The sequence below is a fragment of the Pangasianodon hypophthalmus genome, chromosome 4, assembly GCF_027358585.1.
Source record: "Pangasianodon hypophthalmus isolate fPanHyp1 chromosome 4, fPanHyp1.pri, whole genome shotgun sequence".
NCBI lineage: Eukaryota > Metazoa > Chordata > Actinopteri > Siluriformes > Pangasiidae > Pangasianodon > Pangasianodon hypophthalmus.
Window position 1 is genome coordinate 33,539,359 of NC_069713.1, and position 21,199 is coordinate 33,560,557.

General features: G+C 44.5%; 1 protein-coding gene across 3 annotated transcripts in view; it reads left to right on the forward strand.

Annotated features, from left to right (window-relative positions):
* The window catches only part of chd8 (chromodomain helicase DNA binding protein 8), a 77,655-nt gene that overhangs the window by 15,822 nt on the left and 40,634 nt on the right, over positions 1–21,199 (forward strand). For all 3 annotated transcript variants that reach the window (XM_034304145.2, XM_034304147.2, XM_034304146.2), the window contains 5 exons: positions 13,480–13,585; positions 16,590–16,793; positions 18,702–18,770; positions 18,862–18,917; positions 19,022–19,139. In XM_034304145.2, the coding sequence (XP_034160036.1) occupies positions 13,480–13,585; positions 16,590–16,793; positions 18,702–18,770; positions 18,862–18,917; positions 19,022–19,139 (553 nt within the window). The remainder of the gene's footprint in view (positions 1–13,479; positions 13,586–16,589; positions 16,794–18,701; positions 18,771–18,861; positions 18,918–19,021; positions 19,140–21,199) is intronic.

The following is a 21,199-nucleotide window of genomic DNA, read 5'->3' on the forward strand; positions in this document are numbered from 1 at the left end:
TGTGCGTGTGTGTGTGTTTGGGGGGCGGATAGGTGCGTGTGTGTGTGTGTGTTTGGGGGCGGATAGGTGCGTGTGTGTGTGTGTGTGTGTTTGGGGGCGGATAGGTGCGTGTGTGTGTGTGTGTGTGTTTGGGGGCGGATAGGTGCGTGTGTGTGTGTGTGTGTGTTTGGGGGGTGGATAGGTGCGTGTGTGTGTGTGTTTGGGGGGCGGATAGGTGCGTGTGTGTGTGTTTGGGGGGCGGATAGGTGCGTGTGTGTGTGTTTGGGGGGCGGATAGGTGCGTGTGTGTGTGTTTGGGGGGCGGATAGGTGCGTGTGTGTGTGTTTGGGGGGCGGATAGGTGCGTGTGTGTGTGTGTGTGTTTGGGGGGCGGATAGGTGCGTGTGTGTGTGTGTGTGTTTGGGGGGCGGATAGGTGCGTGTGTGTGTGTTTGGGGGCGGATAGGTGCGTGTGTGTGTGTGTGTTTGGGGGCGGATAGGTGCGTGTGTGTGTGTGTGTTTGGGGGCGGATAGGTGCGTGTGTGTGTGTGTGTTTGGGGGGCGGATAGGTGCGTGTGTGTGTGTGTGTGTGTGTGTTTGGGGGGCGGATAGGTGCGTGTGTGTGTGTGTGTGTTTGGGGGGCGGATAGGTGCGTGTGTGTGTGTGTGTTTGGGGGGCGGATAGGTGCGTGTGTGTGTGTGTTTGGGGGCGGATAGGTGCGTGTGTGTGTGTGTGTGTTTGGGGGGCGGATAGGTGCGTGTGTGTGTGTGTGTTTGGGGGGCGGATAGGTGCGTGTGTGTGCGTGTGTGTGTGTGTGTGTTTGGGGGGCGGATAGGTGTGTGTGTGTGTTTGGGGGCGGATAGGTGCGTGCGTGTGTGTGTGTGTTTGGGGGGCGGATAGGTGCGTGTGTGTGTGTGTGTGTTTGGGGGGCGGATAGGTGCGTGTGTGTGTGTTTGGGGGGCGGATAGGTGCGTGTGTGTGTGTGTGTGTTTGGGGGGCGGATAGGTGCGTGTGTGTTTGGGGGGCGGATAGGTGTGTGTGTGTGTGTTTGGGGGGCGGATAGGTGCGTGTGTGTGTGTGTGTTTGGGGGGCGGATAGGTGCGTGTGTGTGTGTGTGTGTTTGGGGGCGGATAGGTGCGTGCGTGTGTGTGTGTGTGTTTGGGGGGCGGATAGGTGCGTGTGTGTGTGTGTGTTTGGGGGCGGATAGGTGCGTGTGTGTGTGTGTTTGGGGGGCGGATAGGTGCGTGTGTGTGTGTTTGGGGGGCGGATAGGTGCGTGTGTGTGTGTTTGGGGGGCGGATAGGTGCGTGTGTGTGTGTGTGTTTGGGGGGCGGATAGGTGCGTGTGTGTGCGTGTGTGTTTGGGGGGCGGATAGGTGCGTGTGTGTGTGCGTGTGTGTTTGGGGGGGCGGATAGGTGCGTGTGTGTGTGTGTTTGGGGGGCGGATAGGTGCGTGTGTGTGTGTGTGTGTGTGTTTGGGGGGCGGATAGGTGCGTGTGTGTGTGTGTGTTTGGGGGGCGGATAGGTGCGTGCGTGTGTGTGTGTGTGTGTTTGGGGGGCGGATAGGTGCGTGTGTGTGTGTGTGTTTGGGGGGCGGATAGGTGCGTGCGTGTGTGTGTGTGTGTGTTTGGGGGGCGGATAGGTGCGTGTGTGTGTGTGTGTGTTTGGGGGGCGGATAGGTGCGTGTGTGTTTGGGGGGCGGATAGGTGCGTGTGTGTGTGTTTGGGGGCGGATAGGTGCGTGTGTGTGTGTGTGTTTGGGGGGCGGATAGGTGCGTGTGTGTGTGTTTGGGGGCGGATAGGTGCGTGCGTGTGTGTGTGTTTGGGGGGCGGATAGGTGCGTGTGTGTGTGTTTGGGGGGCGGATAGGTGCGTGTGTGTGTGTGTGTTTGGGGGGCGGATAGGTGCGTGCGTGTGTGTGTGTGTGTGTTTGGGGGGCGGATAGGTGCGTGTGTGTGTGTGTGTTTGGGGGGCGGATAGGTGCGTGTGCGTGTGTGTGTGTTTGGGGGGCGGATAGGTGTGTGTGTGTGTGTGTTTGGGGGGCGGATAGGTGTGTGTGTGTGTGTGTTTGGGGGGCGGATAGGTGCGTGTGTGTGTGTGTGTGTGTGTTTGGGGGGCGGATAGGTGCGTGTGTGTGTGTGTGTTTGGGGGGCGGATAGGTGCGTGTGTGTGTGTGTGTTTGGGGGCGGATAGGTGCGTGCGTGTGTGTGTGTGTTTGGGGGGCGGATAGGTGCGTGTGTGTGTGTGTGTGTTTGGGGGGCGGATAGGTGCGTGTGTGTGTGTTTGGGGGGCGGATAGGTGCGTGTGTGTGTGTGTGTGTGTGTGTGTGTGTGTGTGTGTGTGTTTGGGGGGCGGATAGGTGCGTGTGTGTGTGTGTGTTTGGGGGGCGGATAGGTGCGTGTGTGTGTGTGTGTGTGTGTTTGGGGGGCGGATAGGTGCGTGTGTGTGTGTGTGTGTTTGGGGGCGGATAGGTGCGTGCGTGTGTGTGTGTGTGTTTGGGGGGCGGATAGGTGCGTGCGTGTGTGTGTGTGTGTTTGGGGGGCGGATAGGTGCGTGTGTGTGTGTGTGTTTGGGGGCGGATAGGTGCGTGTGTGTGTGTGTTTGGGGGGCGGATAGGTGCGTGTGTGTGTGTTTGGGGGGCGGATAGGTGCGTGCGTGTGTGTGTGTTTGGGGGGCGGATAGGTGCGTGTGTGTGTGTGTGTTTGGGGGGCGGATAGGTGCGTGTGTGTGCGTGTGTGTTTGGGGGGCGGATAGGTGCGTGTGTGTGTGCGTGTGTGTTTGGGGGGGCGGATAGGTGCGTGTGTGTGTGTGTGTTTGGGGGGCGGATAGGTGCGTGTGTGTGTTTGGGGGGCGGATAGGTGCGTGTGTGTGTGCGTGTGTGTTTGGGGGGCGGATAGGTGCGTGTGTGTGTGTGTGTTTGGGGGCGGATAGGTGCGTGTGTGTGTGCGTGTGTGTTTGGGGGGGCGGATAGGTGCGTGTGTGTGTGTGTTTGGGGGGCGGATAGGTGCGTGTGTGTGTGTGTGTGTGTGTGTTTGGGGGGCGGATAGGTGCGTGTGTGTGTGTGTGTTTGGGGGGCGGATAGGTGCGTGTGTGTGTGTTTGGGGGGCGGATAGGTGCGTGCGTGTGTGTGTGTGTGTGTGTTTGGGGGGCGGATAGGTGCGTGTGTGTGTGTGTGTTTGGGGGGCGGATAGGTGCGTGTGTGTGTGTTTGGGGGCGGATAGGTGCGTGTGTGTTTGGGGGGCGGATAGGTGCGTGTGTGTTTGGGGGGCGGATAGGTGCGTGTGTGTGTGTTTGGGGGCGGATAGGTGCGTGTGTGTGTGTGTGTTTGGGGGGCGGATAGGTGCGTGTGTGTGTGTTTGGGGGCGGATAGGTGCGTGCGTGTGTGTGTGTTTGGGGGGCGGATAGGTGCGTGTGTGTGTGTTTGGGGGGCGGATAGGTGCGTGTGTGTGTGTGTGTTTGGGGGGCGGATAGGTGCGTGCGTGTGTGTGTGTGTGTGTTTGGGGGGCGGATAGGTGCGTGTGTGTGTGTGTGTGTGTGTGTTTGGGGGGCGGATAGGTGCGTGTGCGTGTGTGTGTGTTTGGGGGGCGGATAGGTGTGTGTGTGTGTGTTTGGGGGGCGGATAGGTGTGTGTGTGTTTGGGGGGCGGATAGGTGCGTGTGTGTGCGTGTGTGTTTGGGGGGCGGATAGGTGCGTGTGTGTGTGTGTGTGTGTTTGGGGGGCGGATAGGTGCGTGTGTGTGTGCGTGTGTGTTTGGGGGGGCGGATAGGTGCGCGAGATCACATGCAATGATGAGAGAGCTCTAAGAGAGGAAAAGAGATTGATCACAGTGGCTCGATTCCCTTTGTTTAAAAGAATGATGATTTTAACAAAGTTTGCAGCTTCAAATTACTCAACACCGTAAATCTTTGAAAGAAATGATAGCGAACACGGTGTTTTCGTAGCATAGAGAAGATTCTTTCCCCGCAGGAAAAATGGCAGATGAGTCAACTGACAGTCTGGAATGATTGACAACTGCGTAGGTGTTTTGAACTCTTCAGTATTTACTGTTCAGTGTGTCCGTTGAGCGAGCGACAGTCCTGCGGGTGTAAACGCCGTGTTGATAAGAGAGGGTCCGAGGATAATGGCCAGACTGGTTCAAGCTGCCAGGAAGTCTACATCGAGCCTGGAGGTGGATGAGCTACAACAGCAGAAGACCACCTCAGGTTCCTCTCCTGTCAGCCAAGAACAGGAATCTGAGGCTCTCATGGGCACAGAAAATTAGGGAAAACGTATCAGCCGGGCTTTTTCCAGGCTGCTGCTGTCCAGTTTGGGCGAGTCTGTGGCTATTTGTTTTCGTTTGTAAAGCCACTTGATCTTCCCACGTTCTGTCAAGGCAAATGGTGAGTGTTTGGAGTTCTCCACCTGAAGTTCTGACTTGAGTCGGTACCGAGATAAGATTGTGAGACTACAATGAGGTTCACCAATGATTTCAGTTTTTTTGTGACGCAGAGATAGAATTTTCCAGGTTTCGATGTCACTTTGCTGTCATGGCTTCAGACACACTTGTGGAATTGTAACTTAAAGTTACTGATATGCCATGTGAAAGCATATTCAAAGCTGAAAAACAAATTTGTCTTGGTGAACATGGACACGTTATACCTCTCTCTTACCTGCATACCCCGAACTGACCGCTTTGGCTAGCAAAAGTTGATGAATTTTTGGACACGTGTCTTTGTGAAAAAGCTTTCTCTGTAATGAACATCAACAAAACAAAACTGCCTTCCAGACACACACACTCTCTCTCTCTCTCTCTCTCTCTCTCTCTCTCACTCTCACACACACTCTCTCACACACACACACACACACACACACACACACAGCTCAGGACTTGTCACCTGATTTTGATGCACTAGTTAAGGCGAAGAGCTTCAAGAGCAAGGTAATTTATCTAAAACACATTTTCCACATTGCATAAACCACGTAAATTGCACTACAGAGTAGTTCTAGATCCAACAACACAACACTGCACTACACTACAGTACATCATACTACACTACACTACACAACACTACACTACACTACAGTACACTACACTACAGTACATCATACTACACTACACTACACTACACAACACTACACTACACTACAGTACATCATACTACACTACACTACACTACAGTACATCATACTACACTACACTACACTACAGTACTGTACACTACACTACAGTACTGTACACTACACTACACTACAGTACTGTACACTACACTACACTACAGTACTGTACACTACACTACACTACACTACGCTACAGTACACTACACTACAGTACATCATACTACACTACACTACACAACACTACACTACACTACACTGCACTACAGTACATCATACTACACTACACTACACTACAGTACATCATACTACACTACACTACACAACACTACACTACACTACACTACAGTACATCATACTACACTACACTACAGTACATCATACTACACTACACTACAGTACATCATACTACACTACACTACACTACACTACAGTACATCATACTACACTACACTACACAACACTACACTACACTGCACTACAGTACATCATACTACACTACACTACACTACAGTACATCATACTACACTACACTACACAACACTACACTACACTACAGTACATCATACTACACTACACTACACTACAGTACATCATACTACACTACACTACAGTACTGTACACTACACTACAGTACACTACAGTACATCATACTACACTACACTACACAACACTACACTACACTACACTACAGTACATCATACTACACTACACTACACTACAGTACATCATACTACACTACACTACAGTACTGTACACTACACTACACTACACTACAGTACTGTACACTACACTACACTACAGTACTGTACACTACACTACACTACACTACAGTACTGTACACTACACTACACTACACTACAGTACATCATACTACACTACACTACACTACAGTACTGTACATTACACTACACTACACTACAGTACTGTACACTACACTACTGTACACTACACTACAGTACAGTACTGTACACTACACTACACTACAGTACTGTACACTACACTACAGTACACTACACTACACTACAGTACTGTACACTACACTACACTACAGTACTGTACACTACACTACACTACAGTACTGTACACTACAGTACAGTACTGTACACTACACTACACTACAGTACTGTACACTACACTACACTACAGTACACTACACTACACTACAGTACTGTACACTACACTACACTACAGTACACTACACTACAGTACTGTACACTACACTACACTACACTACAGTACTGTACACTACACTACAGTACACTACACTACAGTACTGTACACTACAGTACACTACAGTACACTACACTACAGTACACTACACTACAGTACACTACAGTACTGTACACTACACTACAGTACTGTACACTACACTACAGTACTGTACACTACACTACACTACAGTACTGTACACTACACTACACTACAGTACTGTACACTACAGTACACTACACTACACTACAGTACTGTACACTACACTACACTACAGTACTGTACACTACACTACAGTACAGTACTGTACACTACACTACACTACAGTACACTACGCTACACTACACTACACTACAGTACTGTACACTACACTACAGTACTGTACACTACACTACACTACAGTACTGTACACTACACTACACTACAGTACTGTACACTACAGTACTGTACACTACACTACACTACAGTACTGTACACTACACTACACTACACTACAGTACTGTACACTACACTACACTACACTACAGTACTGTACACTACACTACACTACAGTACTGTACACTACACTACAGTACTGTACACTACACTACACTACAGTACACTACACTACACTACAGTACTGTACACTACACTACACTGCACAACACTACACTACACTACGCTACAGTACACTACACTACACTACACTACAGTACTGTACACTACACTACGCTACAGTACACTACACTACAGTACTGTACACTACACTACAGTACTGTACACTACACTACACTACAGTACTGTACACTACACTACACTACAGTACTGTACACTACACTACAGTACAGTACTGTACACTACACTACGCTACACTACAGTACACTACGCTACACTACACTACACTACAGTACTGTACACTACACTACAGTACTGTACACTACACTACACTACAGTACTGTACACTACACTACAGTACTGTACACTACAGTACTGTACACTACACTACACTACAGTACTGTACACTACACTACACTACACTACAGTACTGTACACTACACTACAGTACTGTACACTACACTACACTACAGTACACTACACTACACTACAGTACTGTACACTACACTACAGTACTGTACACTACACTACACTGCACAACACTACACTACGCTACAGTACACTACACTACACTACACTACAGTACTGTACACTACACTACGCTACAGTACACTACACTACAGTACTGTACACTACACTACAGTACTGTACACTACACTACACTACACTACACTACAGTACTGTACACTACACTACACTACACTACAGTACTGTACACTACACTACAGTACAGTACTGTACACTACACTACACTACAGTACACTACACTACACTACTGTACACTACACTACACTACAGTACATCATACTACACTACACTACACTACAGTACATCATACTACACTACACTACAGTACTGTACACTACACTACAGTACTGTACACTACACTACAGTACATCATACTACACTACAGTACTGTACTGTACACTACACTACACTACACTACAGTACTGTACACTACACTACAGTACTGTACACTACACTACGCTACACTACAGTACTGTACACTACACTACACTACAGTACAGTACACTACAGTACACTACAGTACACTACACTACACTACAGTACTGTACACTACACTACACTACAGTACTGTACACTACACTACACTACAGTACTGTACACTACACTACAGTACAGTACTGTACACTACACTACGCTACACTACAGTACACTACGCTACACTACACTACACTACACTACAGTACTGTACACTACACTACACTACAGTACTGTACACTACACTACACTACAGTACTGTACACTACACTACACTACAGTACTGTACACTACAGTACTGTACACTACACTACAGTACTGTACACTACACTACAGTACTGTACACTACACTACACTACACTACACTACAGTACTGTACACTACACTACACTACAGTACTGTACACTACACTACACTACACTACAGTACTGTACACTACACTACACTGCACAACACTACACTACACTACGCTACAGTACACTACACTACACTACACTACACTACAGTACTGTACACTACACTACGCTACAGTACACTACACTACAGTACTGTACACTACACTACAGTACTGTACACTACACTACACTACACTACAGTACTGTACACTACACTACACTACACTACAGTACTGTACACTACACTACAGTACTGTACACTACACTACACTACACTACAGTACTGTACACTACACTACAGTACACTACACTACACTACACTACAGTACTGTACACTACACTACACTACAGTACACTACACTACACTACTGTACACTACACTACACTACAGTACATCATACTACACTACACTACACTACAGTACATCATACTACACTACACTACAGTACTGTACACTACACTACAGTACTGTACACTACACTACACTACAGTACACTACACTACAGTACTGTACACTACACTACACTACAGTACTGTACACTACACTACACTACAGTACTGTACACTACACTACAGTACACTACACTACAGTACTGTACACTACACTACACTACAGTACTGTACACTACACTACACTACAGTACTGTACACTACACTACAGTACTGTACACTACACTACACTACACTACAGTACTGTACACTACACTACACTACAGTACTGTACACTACACTACACTACAGTACTGTACACTACACTACACTACAGTACACTACACTACACTACAGTACACTACACTACAGTACTGTACACTACACTACAGTACTGTACACTACACTACACTACACTACACTACAGTACTGTACACTACACTACACTACAGTACTGTACTGTACACTACACTACACTACAGTACTGTACACTACACTACACTACAGTACTGTACACTACACTACGCTACACTACAGTACACTACACTACACTACACTACAGTACACTACAGTACACTACACTACACTACAGTACTGTACACTACACTACAGTACTGTACACTACACTACAGTACAGTACTGTACACTACACTACGCTACACTACAGTACACTACGCTACACTACACTACACTACACTACAGTACTGTACACTACACTACAGTACTGTACACTACACTACACTACAGTACTGTACACTACACTACACTACACTACAGTACTGTACACTACAGTACTGTACACTACACTACACTACAGTACTGTACACTACACTACACTACAGTACTGTACACTACACTACACTACAGTACACTACACTACACTACAGTACTGTACACTACACTACACTGCACTACACTACACTACGCTACAGTACACTACACTACACTACACTACACTACACTACACTACAGTACTGTACACTACACTACGCTACAGTACACTACACTACAGTACTGTACACTACACTACAGTACTGTACTGTACACTACACTACAGTACTGTACACTACACTACACTACAGTACTGTACACTACACTACACTACAGTACTGTACACTACACTACACTACACTACAGTACTGTACACTACACTACAGTACACTACACTACACTACACTACAGTACTGTACACTACACTACAGTACACTACACTACACTACTGTACACTACACTACACTACAGTACATCATACTACACTACACTACACTACAGTACATCATACTACACTACACTACAGTACTGTACACTACACTACAGTACTGTACACTACACTACACTACACTACAGTACACTACACTACAGTACTGTACAGTACACTACACTACAGTACTGTACACTACACTACACTACAGTACACTACACTACAGTACTGTACACTACACTACAGTACTGTACACTACACTACACTACACTACAGTACTGTACACTACACTACAGTACTGTACACTACACTACACTACAGTACTGTACACTACACTACAGTACAGTACTGTACTGTACACTACACTACACTACACTACAGTACAGTACACTACAGTACTCTACAGTACACTACACTACACTACAGTACTGTACACTACACTACAGTACTGTACACTACAGTACAGTACTGTACACTACACTACGCTACACTACAGTACACTACGCTACACTACACTACAGTACTGTACACTACACTTCACTACAGTACTGTACACTACACTACACTACAGTACACTACACTACAGTACTGTACACTACACTACAGTACTGTACACTACACTACACTACACTACTGTACACTACAGTACACTACACTACACTACAGTACACTACACTACACTACAGTACTGTACACTACACTACACTACACTACAGTACACTGCACAACACTACGCTACAGTACACTACACTACACTACACTACACTACTGTACACTACACTACAGTACTGTACACTACACTACACTACAGTACTGTACACTACACTACGCTACAGTACTGTACACTACACTACGCTACAGTACACTACACTACAGTACTGTACACTACACTACACTACAGTACTGTACACTACACTACACTACACTACAGTACTGTACACTACACTACAGTACACTACACTACACTACACTACAGTACTGTACACTACACTACACTACAGTACACTGCACAACACTACACTACACTACGCTACAGTACACTACACTACAGTACTGTACACTACACTACACTACACTACGCTACAGTACACTACACTACAGTACTGTACACTACACTACAGTACTGTACACTACACTACACTACAGTACACTACACTACACTACAGTACACTACACTACACTACACTACAGTACTGTACACTACACTACAGTACACTGCACTACACTACACTACACTACACTACAGTACACTACACTACACAACACTACACTACAGTACTGTACACTACACTACAGTAAAATACACTACACAACACTACACTGGATTTGTAGTGCGATTCAAGATTCAAAGCGTTTGTCGTGTGCACAGTGAGGAAACCAAGTTTCCCTGAACAATGAAATTCTTTCTTTGCTGTCCACATTGAATGCCAAGATAACAGAACTATATAGAAATAAAAAAATAAAAACAGACATGCACATACATACAAACATAATAAGTGTAGCTATGTTACAGAAGTAGAAATATAGATTATGTGCATCTGTGTGTGTGTGTGTGTGTGTGTGAGTGTGCAATGTTGATTTGTGCATATGAAGTATATCTCTATGTGCAATATTGACTTATGTACAAAACAATACAAATACAAAAACAATAGTACAGTAGCCTGTAGTAAATTGAGTGCAACTACACAATAACAATAGCAGCTGTCACATTTAACAATGTGCAAATCGAAATGAAGCTTCTTGATGAGAAGTAACAGCAGTAACGTTTACAAATGTGCAAATTGAGCTGTAGCAGTTCAGTCCACCTAATCTATGAGATGTGTGAGACTAGTCTGTGTCCACTGGCTACCTATTTAAAAGTCTAATGGCTGAGGGGAAGAAGGAGTTCCTTAGTCTGGAGGTTCTGCATTTCACACTCCTGTACCTCCGTCCTGAGGGCAGGAGTGTGAACAGTCTGTATTGTGGGTGGTTTGGGTCCTTAAGGATGGAGGCAGTTCTCCTGTGGACTCTGCAGTGATAAATAGTCTGCAGAGAGGGCAGTGGCATCCTGATGATCTTCTCAGCAGTCCTCACCACTCTCTGCAGACGTTTGCGATCCCTCACTGTAGTGCTGCCATACCACACAGTGATGCAGCTGGTCAAGACGCTCTCAACAACGCGGCTGTAGAAGTTGTTGAGGATCTTAGGCGACATGCCAAACTTCCTCAGCCTCATTAGGAAGTACAGCTGCTGTTGTGCTTTCTTAACCAGCTGGGTGGTGTTGAGTGTCCAGGTGAGGTCCTCGCTGATGTGGACCCCCAAATATTTAAAGCTGCTCACCCTCTCCACTTCAAGCTCTCGGATAAACAGTGGCTGGTGAGTTCTCCTCTCTTTCTTCATGTCCACTATCATCTCCTTTGTCTTGTCTGTGTTGAGGGTGAGGTTGTTGTCCTCACACCATGTCACAAGTTTGGCCACCTCCCTCCTGTAGGCCGCTTCATCTCCGCCAGTGATCCGTCCTATCACTGCGGTGTCGGCGGCGAACTTCACGATGATATTGTCCTTGTGGGAGGCGACACAGTCATGTGTGAACAATGTGTAGAGGATGGGACTGAGAACACACCCCTGTGGGGTGCCAATGTTTGTTATGATGGTGTCTGAAGTCCTATTTCCAATCCTGACACACTGCGGTCTGCCAGTCAGGAAATCCAGGAGCCAGTCGCAGAGTGTGGGGTGTAGTCCAAGTGCAAACAGTTTGTGGGTGAGTTTATGGGGGATGACCGTGTTGAAGGCGGAACTGTAGTCGATAAAGAGCATCCTGATGTAGGTGTCCTTATCTTCCAGGTGAGAGAGGGAAATATGGAGGGCAGCAGCAATGGCGTCTGATGTGGACCTGTTGGTCCGGTATGCATACTGCAGGGGGTCCAAAGTGTCTGGCATGCTGCTCTGAATGTGGGTCAGCACCCCTCTCTCAAAACACTTCATGATGATTGGAGTGAGTGCTACTGGCCTGTAGTCGTTCAGACAGGTTGGGGGGCTCTTCTTGGGAAGGGGGATGATGGTTGTGGTTTTGAAGCAGGTTGGGACGGTGTTTTGAGTGAGGGAGAGGTTAAAGATGGAAGTGAGTGTCTGAGAAGAGAACGACTTCTCTTATAGTCATTGGATAATGATATTTTGGGGAGCACAATAAATGTACTTAATCACGTAGTCAGTCAAAGTTCTTTGTCATAAATCGTCAATGTTCTGTATCAGTATGGTAAAATTATGATTTGGAAAATTTATTTAATGAATTTCTGTCTGTTCATCTGTTTTATAGGTTATAAATATTTAATGTTTGTGCATTGCTAATGTACCTCTCAGATAAAGTTGATGTTATAGTGGACTACTAGATTGATTTCTTGGTCCAGCCCACATGACATTGCCCTGAGTGTAACAGGGCCCTTTATCTAAAATAAGCTCAACACCCCTCGTATTAAGGATCTAACTAAAAATACCTAATACGTTTCTTTCATGTGTGTGGCTGGGTGCTGAATGTTCATGAGTTCTTAGTTATGTAAATCACCTTTGATATGTTTTGTTCTGTTTCTTTGTTTTTCTCCAGCACCATCACTCTAGTAGGTGGTAAAAAAAGGAAAAGAAATGCATCTTCAGATCATTCAGATGGAGAACTGAACACTCCTCTCACACAGGAAGAAAATCTGTCTCAGGTAAGGCCTGGTTTGTAGTTCTGCACCTTCTTTCTGAACATGTGAGGGTGCCGTGCGCAGCCGGTTGCATAGTCATCCACTTCATACTTCCCTGTAATGTGAACATGTCCACTAGAGGGCAGAAAAGGAAAAACTAAACTTTGAAAGTCTCACTTAACTGCAGGATTAATGTAGAGCACAGGTTCCCAACCGTGGTCCCAGTGCCCCCCCCCCCCCCCCCATCTCACTGCACATCAGCACCTTTCATGTGCTTTGCGCTCTCATGTGCTTTACGCTCTCATGTGCTTTACGCTCTCATGTGCTTTGCGCTCTCATGTGCTTTACGCTCTCATGTGCTTTGCGCTCTCATGTGCTTTGCGCTCTCATGTGCTTTACGCTCTCATGTGCTTTGCGCTCTCATGTGCTTTGCGCTCTCATGTGCTTTGCGCTCTCATGTGCTTTACGCTCTCATGTGCTTTACGCTCTCATGTGCTTTGCGCTCTCATGTGCTTTGCGCTCTCATGTGCTTTACGCTCATTATTTTGCTAAATTGGAGTGATGTCAAGTTTGCAGTCAGTTTAAATTATTATAAGTTTTGGTAGTAGCATGTTGTCAGATATTTAACAGGACACACTCCACTTCCTCAACTAATCTGCATTTGCCTGAAAGCTGGTTGACTCCTAGGACAGCAGATATGCAGTACAGACTGTAAAGCGTGTGAAAGCGTAAAGCATATGAAAGCGTATGAAAGGTGCTGATGTGCAGTGAGAACAGGGAATGAGAAAGGATTGCTGCACCTCTCATCACATTGGGCACAAAATGCATGTTCACACAAGAATATTTAGTTATATCACACTAGATAAATAAACTATTAGTTCAGTTCATGTTAGTTAGCTAGGTAAAGTGTTAAGGTAGTTAATATGACTGATACAAAGATGCTTCAATGCAAATGTATAAAATACAGTGCATGTAGGAGTTAATATATGGCAGAGGGAAAATGCTGATACGTTTGTCACACAGTTCTCCATCATTTCTATTATATTAAACATCAGACTCAGACAAATACATACTGCAAGCCCAGCAACATCATTAAAGAGGATTTGCTTGTCTTAATCTGTTGTTTTTCTGAGCTTTCTCCTGAGTGACTGGCACGTCCTGATGCCTGATTTTTGTCAGTGCCATAAGTTCCTGTACAGACGGCACAGTGAAAGTGATGTTACAGAGCATGTAACCTTTGGTGGCTAGCGTTAATCTACTTTTTACATTCTCATTTTGAATAGATATTTTAGGTTGTGATGTTGCTAGTAGAAAAATGTATCGTGTATTCTATATTACAATATATAGAAATCTGTAGTAGTCATTTTTTCCCTAAAAATAAACCAACATTCAGAATCCAGATGGGAAAAAATAAGTACACCCTCTAATTCAGTAACATGTAGAAACAGGTTCAGCAACAATAACTTGAAGTAAACATTTCTGTAGGAGTTTATGAGTCTCTCACATGGTTTTGGAGAAATTTAACCCACTCTTCTTTAAAGCATTGCTTCAGTTCATTGATGTTTGAGGGCATTCGTTTATGCACAGCTCTCTTAAGATCCCACCACGGCATCTCAATGGGGTTGAGGTCTGGACTTTGACTTGGCCATTCCAACACCTTCATTTGTTTCTTCTTCAGACATTCAGTCAATTTGCTGGTGTGTTTGGGATCATTGTCCTGTTGCATGACCCAGTTTCAGCCCAGCTTAAGCTGCTGGACAGATGGACTCACATTTCTCATTTTATTCTGGTATAAAGTGGAGTTCATCTTTGTCTCAATGACTGCAAGTTTCCCAGGTCCTGTGGAGCAAAACAAGCCCAAATCATCAGCCCTCCACCACCAGGCTTCACAGCTGGTATGAGGTGTTTGTGGTGATACGCTGTGATTGGTTTTCTCCAAACGTGGTGCTGTGCATGATGACAAAACATCTCCACCTTGGTCTCATCAGTCCAGGATATTGTTCCAGAACTTTTGTGGTTTGTTCAGAACAATTTTGCAAACATAAATCATGTTGCCATATTCTTTTTGGACAGAAGGGCTTTTTCCTAGCCATTCTTCCATGAAAGTCATACTAGTTCAGTCTTTTTCTAATTGTTCTCTCATGAATATAAACATTTAATGTGCTTACAGATGCCTGTAGATCACATGATGTAGCTCTTGGGCTTTTCTTTATATCTCTGAACATTAAACAGTCTGACCTTGGACTGAATTTGCTGGGACGCTCGCTCCTGGGAAGATCGGCAATTGTCTTGAAGGTTCTCCATTTGTAAACGATCCTTCTCACTGTAGAATGGTGAATTTCACGTTGTTTGAAAAATGGCCTTATAACCTTCCCCAACAATTACTTCTCTGAGGTCATGGCTGATGTCCTTTCTCTTTGGAATGATGTAGACACATCTAGCTGCTCCAGAACACCAAACTGCCAAAAAGTTCTGCTTTTATAGAGCTAGTCACACTTGTTGATGATTAAATAAACTTGAGCATTTCATTAGTAACACCTGGCTGGAAGTAGAAAGGGTGTACTTAATCCCTCCCAACCCCCATCCCCAGTTTCTGAATGTTGGTTTACTTTTTGGGAAATGTTGGGAATTTAGGATAATTTGCATAATATGCAAAACCTACTACTGCAATCTGGTCCTAGGATTTGTGGCTTATCTTCACAATATTGGTGGTGAAATACTGTCTGAGCCACAATAATAATCAGAAACATATTTGAATTTGTAAACAATATGGTCACCACTTGTCAATCAATTCTAGTGACCACTGGGTTACTGCTAAGAACGCGGCCAACGACAGCCAGCTTTCTGCGGGCGTTTCACATGTTGCGCATTGCCATCTCAAAACTTGACTTAAAAGTGTGTTCATCTATGGTTTATTTATTGCTATATGTAAAAACTGGCCAATGGGGTTGACCTCACGGATCCGTCCTTGTGGCCATATTCCGTATGTATTATTACTTAATTGTGTTATGTTGTGGCCTCCCTACAGATGAGACGTTCTAATCGTCAGGTGAAAAGGAAAAAGTACACAGAGGATTTAGATATTAAAATCACAGATGATGAAGATGAGCCAGGTGAAGATGTGGATGTGACCACCCCAGCAGCCATACTGTCTACAGCACATTCTCAGTCTATGGGGACTTCATTCCAAGAGCTAGAAGGGGATGGCCTTCCCAGCATGCAGTTCTTCGTGGTAACGTTTACTGCTTTTCTAGCGGTAGCACTGTTCACAAGTTGTAGTTGTAGTGTGCAGTTTGAGACACCCACACAGTTCTGATCAGGCAGAAAATATTTTTTGTAGCTATTAGCTATAATTACATCAAATGTTAAATGTTGGGAATATATATTTCTTGAATATGCCACTGGTGACTGCTTATTAAATGCCAAGGGGTGGTGAGATTCACTTGGTTACTTCCTTATGCATGTGTATATGCATACAGAGACCTTTCATTGAGTCAGATTGTTGTCTTCTCTGAATTTTCCATTTGTACATTTCCCATTTTGCCATATCCCTGGTGTCCAGTGGGCCGGTGGCTTCCCCGACAGTAGTAGTAAAATCTCGACCTACCATGCACTGTTCTTTGCTTAGCTGATTTTCAGTTCAGGGATCAGTTTTTCATGCACACAATCCATTCCTCTTTTCTATTAATGTAAGTCACATTTCCTTCACAGATCATAATGAGTTATATGGAGTCAACCACCAAAAAGTAACTTTGCTGCAAGAATTGTGTCCATGCAGCTGGTATCTGAATCTCTTGGAAGCCAAAGATACTTTAGTGACTGTCTCTAGCTCATCCAGCAGAATTTTATGTTTTTTATGCATAATTTCAGCTACTGGATTATTAGTATGATAATGAAGAAATGAACATATCACCATTTCCTTTTTAATTTGCAACTCAACTAGGCTCATCACACTCAATTGATGGGAGGGGGTTAATTGTTTGGAAATTGAAACGTACTTCATCAATATTGCATGATTTAGTAGTGTTGCTTAAATTCTGTTTTAAATACTATGATTTAGCTTATTGTGCACACAACAGTTCAGTTGCAAGGGGCCAATAAACTACTGGAATTTTAAGGGCCCCCATGGGCTTTGGGTCCCTATGATTGTCACCACTCTTCACCCCACAAGTGATGGCCTTGGTTAAAGCTCCTGGGGCTGATGGCGAGTGCAGTGGTGACGCCTCTAGGCTTGCTGGAGGAAGACTGGTGATATACTTCCAACAGAGCATACTTAAATGGAAAAAGAACCTCCGCTGAACATGCGTTTGTCGTTATACTTAAAGAACACTGCATATCTTGTACACATATTTGAGTTTTCTCTCAAACGTTTTCGTGCTGCTGCTTCCATAAGTAATTTTTAATAATTGTTTATAGTTAATCAAGGAAGATGTTTATAATCGTGTTGTTTACTTTACCAACAAGAACGTGCATATAAAGTGTACGATTGCGTGAGACTGTATATCTGAGTAGACTGTAATGCGCCAGTGAAGTCTCTGTGAACCATTTCGCCATATAGCCCTGTGCGCATGACTGTTTTAGTTCAACTAAACAAATATAAAGAAATCTGATTTAAACACTAATGAAACAGTTTTTATTTTCTTTTTAATGAAGGCAAGAAACAAATGGATTGATTTCACAAATTTCTCATTAAGTTTGCTTTCATGTCATGAGGTCAGGCCAAGCATGGAAAAATGGGGTTAGTGCCAAGTTTAATTTAACTTAGTTAAAATGGCACTGTTAAGAAGTATTTAACTAAAATGAGGGAATGTTTATGCTAAATTCTCTTTGAAGCGCGAAGCTCTAGGAACTCTGCGCAGCTGCTACGTAGGTGTCAGAATTCTACTTCTCTAGGTTCTACCAGGTTAACATTGCAGCTATCAGTGGTGTGAGTACAGCAGACATCTCGGAGGGCCGTTCAGGGTAGACCTAAGGGAAGTTTGTGGAAGGTTTTGGCATGCATGTGAGCAGAAGTTGTTCTGCTTGTGTTTCTCACTAACCCTGGCAGTTACACTGGGTTGTTAAAACCTTAGTAGCAAATGTAAGTAAAGTTTTATTAAACTTCAACTGTAAATGTAACTTTATTTTTTGCGTAACTCAGGAAAACCCAAGTGAAGAAGATGCAGCGATTGTAGATAAAGTTTTGTCTATGCGCCTTACCAAAAAGGAGGTGAGTTAGCGCCCATGACTCTCCTATTCAGAATTAAAAACTCTTATCTTGTATTAGAAACCCAATAACCCATATACTCTACCTGCTATAGGTATCTCCAGGCCAGTATGCCAATGTGGAGGAATTCTTTGTCAAATACAAAAACTAGTAAGTACTGGCTTTTCTTTTTTTCTTAGAAAATAGATAATAAAAATGCTTCATGTTTTTCTGAATTTCTGCAAGATTGAATTTACATACAACATAACTTCTAGCTCATACTTGCACTGTGAATGGGCCAGTCTGGAACAACTTGAGAGGGACAAGAGGATCCACCAGAAGCTGAAGAGATTTAAGGCTAAACAGTCTCAAATGAGAACCTTCTTCCAAGAGGTGGGTCTTTATTTAGGCTGACTATTAACCCTCTCAGTTCTAATAGGAAAATTGGGAAACTCATTGTGTTGTGACAACCTGATATTATGCAAATTTCAACATCTTTACTCAATCCGATTCCGGACTGCTTTATAGTGTTGTCTTCAGCAACGGCTCAGCTACAATAATATGTAAATTTTAAGTGTGTCAGGTTTATATGCATTTAAAAATGTATTTTAAAAGACACACAAACTGTAAATGGTTGAAATCAAAAATGTTTGTGAAAACGCCAAGTAAGCACCGTTCCTAGTCTAAAGAGACAATAGCAGGGATATTTGCCTGCATTCAGTAAATGCACATCAAGTGTAAAGTCTTTCAAGTAATTGTGTGATGACAGCTGACCACCCCCTGTACCAAAAATACACTCACATTTCCAAAACAAAGGATTTTGATGGTTTAGTACCCCTAGAACCATGTCAAAGGGAAGCAAAATCTTTAAGGCAAAAAAAAACCCCACACATTTTGTGACTTTTATTGGAAATCTTAATGCAAAACATGGAAAAGCGTAAAGCAAACACATTATTTTCAACTTCTCCTGAAATCACGCGCAGGACAGTACAGTGGAACAGTGCAATAAAAAACAGAAAAGAATACCACATGCTCAGCACTTGCAAGGTGTCGTCTGTGTATTCTTACCACCGTTCCCACAGATGACACATCTCGGCCGACATCACCACCACTGTAAGCTGCATGTATAGTGGAGTACACAGAGATGGGTCTCCTGGGTGTCCCTCCACTTCACAAACACCAGAGGACCATCTCTGATCCACCTGAAAGTTCTTCTGCATGACTTCTTAGTCAGAGCTTTCATTGCATCACGTGCACAGTCCTTCCACTGTCCCTTTATGTTCCACAAGCACCAAAGATTTGACTGTGCTGGTCCCCGAAGAGCTTTTGGAGAGGCTTCACTGTTAAGTTTGTCATATTCTGTTCCCCGTCTACTGTGATTGTGTCGGCTGTCACCAGGTTCACTCATATGAATGTGTGTACATTTGTACTTGCATCCTGTAGCTATTTTTGTAGCATATTTGTGTTCTGGCCCAGTGTGTCAGCTGGATCTGGGGGGAAGAACAGCTTGAACAGGCCCACAGGACTGTAGCTGTCCGCTGCAGAGCACAGAGCATGGAGAGCATCATTTATAAACTCTCTCAGAGATCTTAATCTTTTAGCTAGTGAGGAGATGGATTTGCTTGTCAAATGGTTAGGCAGTGAATCAACAGATCATGTCAAAAGGATAAAGGCTGTGCGTATGAATGATCAACAACAAAGACTTGTATTTGGGTCTGACTCAACAGAGGCTATGAGAAGTTCTTGTTTAAAAGTATAGAGAATGTTCCAAAGATTCCGAACAAGAACAACTAGGGGTTAAGGGAAAGCAGCTTCTGGAACTCCACGGCAGCAAAGGTTGATGGTGATCTGCTGGGTCTTGCCTACCTAGACACACCCTGGGGCATCAACCTAGTGGTGCAGAAGTTGCATTTCATCTGCAACAATAATGGCTCACATTTGATTCTAAATAAAAAAATGAGCATAGGGTGTCTTACCCTCTATTCAGTCTGTAGAATTTGTGCGTCATCACGCAAAAATGTACAATGACCTGAGGTTTTTTCAGGTGGCAGTCCAAGATGAACCTTTTGGGCAGAACAAGAAGGTGCACAAACAAGATCATTGGAGAACTTATTGCTGTTCACAAGTCCGAGATTTATTCTAGTACCAAACTAGTAGATTTATTCTGGTAGCCAAACCCCAAGAGCAAAGCAGTGCCTGCAACACAACAAACCTCACCCTTTGCCCAAATGCTGTGGGTTCGGGGAGAGGTCTGTTCAACATAGAAAGGCATTCCTAAAGCTGCATGGAATTTGTGCTGTAGATCCTTGGCACACACAGCAAAGAACTGTGACAATGACATTAAGTGTGTAGAATGTGTAAGTGACACTTATGTTTCAGCACTTCACCCAGGACCTGCTCCATGGTGCTCTAAGTCAGAATCTTCAGCTCCGGAGCATGGCGGGGAGGAAGTT